Raw genomic sequence first — 7,393 nt, forward strand, 5'->3', positions numbered from 1 at the left:
AGGTCAGCGGCACAAGGCCAATTCGGATTGGCAAAAGTTGCCATTCATCAGGTTTGGACGGTCCCCACCTGCAGCCCTGATCGTTCCTCTCTAGTTTGGGGGAGGGGGGGCGGTGCATAGGCTCTGCAGGCTGCCACTGCCGCTGCGGGTACTGACGCCGGCCCCCTTCGGACTGACGTGCTCGCCTTTGCCTTCTACCAGCGGTTGTTTTATTGAGTTGTAAGCGGAGAGAGATTTCGGATAGAGAAGACTAAGTGTAACCTGCAGGCGTGCGTGCGGGATTCCTAAGGATTGCGTTGACGACCCCCCCCCACAAGGGCTGCTGAAGCGTGCGAGCCGAACGCGCCGCCGCCGAGTTTCAACCCTGCCGTTTTCTGCCACCGGTACAAAAAGGAATAATAATAATAAAAACCCCAGCAACTCAATGGAAACGGAAAAGTGTCAATAATCGGCATCCGAGCAAGCCGCCGTCGGCCAGCGAGCGAGTGACTATGTTAATAGAGGGGGCGTGGCAAGGGGGGGGTGCGCGGTGACTCGCGGGCCCCGGAAGAAGAGCGCCCGACCCCCCCTATATAAACTTCTGCTAACGGGCTGCAGGGAGATCTAGCAGCAAAGCGTCGCGTAGGGGACCTGGGGCGCGCGGCGGAGGAGTCAGCCGTCCCACTCGCCGCACAGCAGGCTGCTGACATCCCTACCACCACCACCACCACCCAGAAAAAAAAACAAACCCCAAAACCTCAAGAGTTTGCTGTCTGGTTGTGTTTGCTTTCGTTTGTATTTTAGTTCTCTTTGGGGGGAATAAAAATAAGAAAAGAGCAACACTGCAAGCAGAGAGCTGCATGAAGGCGCTGCCTATGATTGGATCCCGGTTTTTGAGCCCCGGTGGTTATTTCGGGTGCGTGCGGCCGTGTGCACGGATGGCGTTCTCCTGGATGCATGAGGAGTCTTAAGCAGCCAGAAGAAGAAGTCGGGGGTGGGATTCGCCTTTTTTTTTTATTATTATTATTCTGAGCGGATAAAGGAGCGTGCGGTCTTAGAAGAGGCTTAACTCAAGACTGCGCTCGCCTCTGCTGACTTGGCCGCCTTACCTTCGGGAAAGGGAACCCACAGGACGGATCTGAGGGAGGGCCGCGGGGAGACCCCCCGGTGGAAAGGAGGAGCGCCGCGCCAGCCGGAGGAGAGGGGCGCCGTGACCATGGCCGAGGAGGACGGCGGCGCCGGGCACTGCCCGGAGCTGGTGGGCGGCCACTGCAACGTGCTGAGCTGGGAGCAAGTGCAGCGCCTGGACGCCATCCTGACGGAGACCATCCCCATCCACGGCCGGGGCAACTTCCCCACCCTGGAGGTGAAGCCGCGCCAGATCGTCAAGGTGGTGCGCCGCCGGCTGGAGGAGAAGATCGGCGTGCGGGACGTGCGGCTGAACGGCTCGGCGGCCAGCCACGTCCTGCACGAAGACAGCGGGCTGGGCTACAAGGACCTGGACCTGATCTTCTGCGCCGACCTGCGCGGGGAAGCGGAGTTCCAGACGGTCAAGGACGTGGTCCTGGACTGCCTGCTGGATTTCCTGCCGGAAGGGGTCAACAAGGAGAAGATCACGCCGCTCACCTTAAAGGTAATGGACCGTGCCTGGAATGAACGCGGCATGCTGGCGGTTTTTTAGCGCGGTGCGTGTGCCCGCTGCTCTCGGCGATGCCTCCTGACAGCTGACATGCTAATGCACATGTGATCGGGGAGTGCTTCTGCTAATGGCAATGTCTGGGGCACATTTTGCCAGAGTGCCCCCCCCCCCCCCTCAGATATCGCACGTTAGGCGAGCCTGGCAATGTGCAGTTAACGCGGTTTCACGTATGAATTCCTGCCTGTCGTTAGAAGATTTGCAGGAACTCGTTTCGTTAGACTGCCGGTTGAGCCTACGAAACAGCTTTCCGTGGGGAATAATCCAAAACGCTTGTCATTTCCAGTCTGCAAGTATAAACCGGTAATAGACTTTTTATAATGAGGGGCGTTTCTAAGTTCACAGGGTCAACGATTCTGTTTTCTTGAAATAATTCTCATATAGTGAGTTTATTAGAATGTAACAACCAAAAAAAAAGATTTAATCTAAAATGCTAGAAATTGTGTAGTTTTTTGTTTTTTTTTTAAATCTGACTGGCCAGCCAGAGTCAGGTTGCAAATTCTTAAAAGGCCAAGGCAGTGAATTCTTCCCTAGCTGTAATTATAATTTTATTGTAAGAATCCCATTTCCCTTGGCATTTAGCTAGTAACGTTTTCATCAAATTGATGCAAATAAATACTGGTTGCAAGTCATTTTATTGTCATTTATGAAACAGAAGTAAAATTGTGAATTTTTTTTGGATGGGATGGGGGTTCAGAACAGATTTATTTTATGTGTATTTCTTAGAAACATGTCTTCCTGTGCTCGTAAAGAAGGGGCATGAGCAGAATCTGCAAATGGAGCTTGCAAAAGTTTGAACTGGTAGCTTTATCTGTCCAATGTGTTTTTCATATTTCCTTGTAGGAAGCCTATGTGCAGAAAATGGTAAAAGTCTGCAATGACTCAGACCGCTGGAGCCTCATATCCTTGTCCAACAACAGTGGCAAAAATGTGGAACTGAAATTTGTGGACTCGCTGAGGAGACAGTTTGAGTTCAGTGTAGATTCATTTCAGATCAAACTGGACTCCCTTCTGCTTTTTTATGAATGCTCCGAGAATCTTATGACCGAAACCTTTCACCCCACTATAATCGGCGAGAGCGTCTATGGGGATTTCCAAGAAGCCTTTGATCACCTCTGCGACAAGGTCATCGCTACCCGAAATCCAGAGGAGATCCGAGGAGGGGGTCTCCTCAAGTACTGCAACCTGCTGGTGAGGGGCTTCAGGGCAGCCTCCGAATCGGAGATGAAGTCCCTCCAGAGGTACATGTGTTCCAGATTTTTCATTGACTTTTCCGACATTGGAGAGCAGCAACGGAAGCTGGAGTCCTACCTGCAGAACCACTTTGTGGGGTTGGAGGACCGCAAGTATGACTATCTCACAACCCTGCACAGTGTGGTGAACGAGAGCACAGTCTGCCTGATGGGCCACGAGCGGAGGCAGACTCTGAACCTGATCACCATGTTAGCCATCCGGGTCCTGGCCGAGCAAAACGTTATCCCCAATGTGGCCAACGTGACCTGCTACTACCAGCCAGCCCCGTATGTAGCAGATGCCAACTTTAGCAATTATTACATTGCCCAGGTTCAGCCTGTGTTCACTTGCCAGCAGCACACATACTCTACATGGTTGCCCTGCAATTAAGGATGGATTTTTTTTTCTTTTTTTTTAAGGTACTGCATAGGAAAATATTTTCTCAAAAAATGGAGTGTGAGGGAGTGACCCCCGTCATTAAAATAGGGTGTGATATTTTTTTTTTGTGCAAGGATGATTTGGGTCTGGTTTTCAAGGCCGGTGAAGCCTGGCCTTGGTCTAATGCAGCTGGGCGCATAATCTAAAGTGAAGAGCCTCCCCCCTTTCCCCCCGCCCCCCTGAAAAAATGTGGCATGGGCAAGAGAGCCCACGAAGCGGGGCGAGCAGCATCCTTTGCAGTGCATGAGGCCGAGGTGTGTTGGCGGTAGCTATTTCCTATAGCCTTCGCACTGCAACTGTTGGAAAGCCTTTTTTTAGAACGGGGTCTGCAAGAATAATAAGCAAAAATTGTTGGTGTGATCCAGGGTAGAACCACCATGCGGAGAGAGGCTGTAAGACCATGCCCAGTGGGATGTCAACATTTAAGGGCTTGCTGGAACAGAGTGCTTTTCCAGACCTGTCTGTCTCCAGGCGAGCCAGAGGAGGCAGGGTTCTCCTGAAACCGCTACCCCCCCCCCCCCCCCCCCCTCCCTGTCGCTGACAGGATCTATTACTTCCTGCTGGGTGCATCTGCTTCACATTTCTCAGAAGTGTGAAAGCTCAAGAGGGACAAAACTAGCAAACACGACGACAAATGCTGAAGGACCAAAGATTTCATAGTCAAATATCCGAGTAAAGGGGAACCTAGGAAGACGATAGCTATATTTGTACACCTCGAATACCAGTCAAAGTGCCTGTTGCCTTTGGGAAATTTTAAAATAGTATTTTAGTTTTGTGGTTTAAGTATACACAGAGAAACACGTGAAACAAAAAAAAAAAAAGTATAAAGTTTGTGAAATAAATGGTGGAGAAAAATGTGTTCCTTTTCCTGGCAGATACATGTATAAAGTTTATATGGAATGTGCAATGTTGGCCTAAATCCAGAAGTGTGGAGAGCCATAATATATGTACGTGTAGACACAAATATGGGCTAGAAAACTGTAGCACTTTGGGAGTGTTTTAAATAGTAAAACATATTCCCAGTGTGTAGCAGGTTAGAGGCAGCGAGCACCTTGCAGTGAAGTTGCAACCCCCGTCGGACAATGTGCAGTAAATCATGTAGTTGGGCTTAGTGTGGGCTATAATATAGCAGGTTGCAAGAACAAAGATTACAGTAATTCCTCTGGTTGGTGCTGAGCTGTAATTATTCCATACAGGAATAGACATTTGACCAGCTGATCCTTTCCATTTTTTTTTTTTTTAATTTTGGTACTGTAATGTTTTTAACCCACTGATTTTGTAAGTGCATGCCTCCCTGGTCCACAATCAAGTGAAAAGCAGATCAAAGATATGCTGTTTTAATTCCCCCTTCTCCTTCCAAGTGTCAAGTACTAGCATTAGCTAGAAATTGAATGCTATGTGCTATTCAGTTTGTGGTTTGGTTTTTCTTACAGAGCGGGTGGGGGAGCGAGGAGAGGCAGCTTGAAAGAATACTGTATGAATTTTTCAGGACCACTATCAATATAGTGAATGTGAATGATTCCTTTTTTGAAAAGACAGGCACTGTTACTGAAATTCCTAACTGGGCTCTCTGTTCCAAAATCCCTCTGCTCCATAAACAGCTCAATAAATTGAGATGTTAAGCCACAAGCATATTAGAAACATGGCAAAAAAAAAAAAAAAAAAACCCCCAACAAAAAGACCGTAGTGCCCAACTAGTCTCCCATCCATACAACTGCTCAGCTCTGCATTCCTGGCCTCTCCCTCAGGCATCCCCTGTGCTTTGTCCCATGCTATCTTGAATTAAGGTTCGTTCCTTGTCTTTACCACTTGCACTGGGAGGCTCTTCCATGCATCCATCACCCTTTCCTTAGATCACTCCTCAGACTCCCCCCCCCCTCCCCCCCTTTCACCTCAGCTCCTGATCTCTCCTTCCAGAGCCTCCTCCCTCATTCCTTCCCTTATGCTGGAAAATAAAACAATATTTGAACAGATCCTGTGCTGTGGGGTGTTTACTCCTGTGCATGGATTTTCTGTACAAACCGCAGCTGGCAGAGAGCTTTATGTTTGCAAATATGAAAACATTTCTGAGCTGATGGACTTCGTACTGTTTTGACAACTTTAGTACTGTACTTTATGTAAATTAAAACTGCATTGCATTTTGAAATGCAGCCCTACACACACACACTCACACACACACACGTCTGTTTCAGGCTACAAGAAGAAATAAGGTATTCACTCCATTCTGCCCCCTTCAGGCAGTCGGTGAATATTATTTTCTTAAAAGTGCTAGGAATTAATACAGCATGGAGATTATGTGAATTTCAGCAGCGAAGTATTCTACGCACACCTATGTCCAGGTTTTTTTGAAAATAAAAGAAGAAAAATACTATTTGACAGTGGGTTTTATTCTATTGTTTTTCCATTCAAGAATACTTCTAGCTGGATTAGCAGTTTGCCGGGGTATTATTATTATTATTTTTTTTTTAATCTTATGTAGCAATTGGCAAGTTGCTGTATTTACCCTAGCACCTTGCCCGTGAATTCTGCAGGAGCCGTGCACCCTTTGCTCCCTTTACTCGGGAGCCCTCTAGCTTTCTCTGTTGATGCTAGCATCACTTTTGATCTTTGGGTAGGGGGAGGAGGATTACTTGCCAGAAGGGGGGGGGGGGGGGGGTAGCGCATTCTGATAGAAGCTGGGGAGAGAGGCTCAGCTGGTGCTGTGGTAAGGTCGCCTCTGGCTGCAGCAGTGCAGCACCGAAGAAGGGGGTTAGTAGATACTCTAGCTGGGCCCCAACCACAGCATGCTGAAAATAAATGGCAAAATGTATTTTTCTTTGGTGGAGTCTTTTTTTTTTTTCCAGGGCTTTCATCCTAGTTCATTTACTCTTTTATTTAGAAGTTCTTTTAGCTCAAACGTTTGGAGGTGGTTTTGGTTGACACCAGTAAGTGGTCTAATTACAGCACAGAGAACTGAGCTCTCAGCGTATACCTTTTAACATTTTTTTTTAATGTTGAGATTGTAATATGTGAAAGTGTGGAAAAAATATTTCTGTATAGTTTTCACACAAGTGTTTCAAGATGCGATTCCTACAAGGCATCCTCAAGACGTGGTATGTCTCTATATTTGTAAGTATTCAGGGAAGGGAAAAATGAAGCTCCTAGGGCTTGATTAAAAGCAAGAGGTCAACCTGAAAGCAGGGGTGGTATAAGAAGCCATGAGCTCAGGCTGATAATTAAAATAACCCTCTTATCTCTTTACCCCCCATGCATTTCTTATTAGCTTATTTGCACTTTGCCTTGTGCACTTTTCTGCCTTATATGACAGTAGCCTCAACTGATCCAGCTTTGATGTCCTGTAGTGAGAAGAGACCACTCGCACACACTTAGATTGTATGGATGAGCAGAATTTGCCAAAGAGGCACTGTCCTTTTCTCCCTTTCAGAATGTCCTAGTTTGTAAAAATCAACCATGACTGAGCATGGGTAAAGGGTGAGCTTTTAGCGCCTGCAGTAAGTAGAGTGTGTTTAATCTGTTAATGCACGTGACACTCTCCCAGAAAGCTGCTGTGTTGGGACAGCACAGAATGCAGGGATATTGTCACACACACACACACACAAAAAAAGCTGATATAAAACCTCTTATGTATGTTATTTTTCACTTGTTGTGCTTTACAAATTACTTATTGCTGTATGTTGCATAAATTCACTTGGGCGGAGCTTGTATCAGTGCGTGATTCTTTGTACATGAAACTATTCTGCTAAAGGCCCTAGTCACTTTGGGGAAAAAAAATGCTTTGTCTGTTGGGAAAGATGTACTATGTTGAATCTGCACACAGGCAAAACACAAAAAAAGAATGAAAAAATGTGTAATTGCATACTCAGCGCCTATTTGAATATATTCATTTGTGTGGGTTTTCTTTTTGCTGACATTTAACTAAAAGCAAACAAAATAAAATCCTTTGCAATGGTTTCTGGTTGTACTAAGGGAGGGGTAGGCAACCCTGGTCCTGGAGTGCCACAAGCCGGTCCAGTTTTCAGGACATTCACGATGAATCTGCATGACAGT

The 7,393-nt window shown here is 47.0% G+C and overlaps 1 protein-coding gene across 1 annotated transcript; it reads left to right on the forward strand.

Moving 5' to 3' along the window:
* The first annotated feature begins 237 nt into the window (after positions 1 to 237).
* On the forward strand, positions 238 to 7,043 carry TENT5A (terminal nucleotidyltransferase 5A). The gene is made up of 2 exons (XM_029595550.1): positions 238 to 1,612; positions 2,519 to 7,043. The coding sequence occupies exons 1-2, from the start codon at positions 1,196 to 1,198 to the stop codon at positions 3,296 to 3,298; spliced, it is 1,197 nt and encodes a 398-aa protein (XP_029451410.1). The 5' UTR covers positions 238 to 1,195; the 3' UTR covers positions 3,299 to 7,043.
* The last annotated feature ends 350 nt before the right edge of the window (positions 7,044 to 7,393 follow it).

This window comes from Rhinatrema bivittatum, chromosome 3 (genome assembly GCF_901001135.1).
Source record: "Rhinatrema bivittatum chromosome 3, aRhiBiv1.1, whole genome shotgun sequence".
Classification (NCBI taxonomy): Eukaryota; Metazoa; Chordata; class Amphibia; order Gymnophiona; family Rhinatrematidae; genus Rhinatrema; species Rhinatrema bivittatum.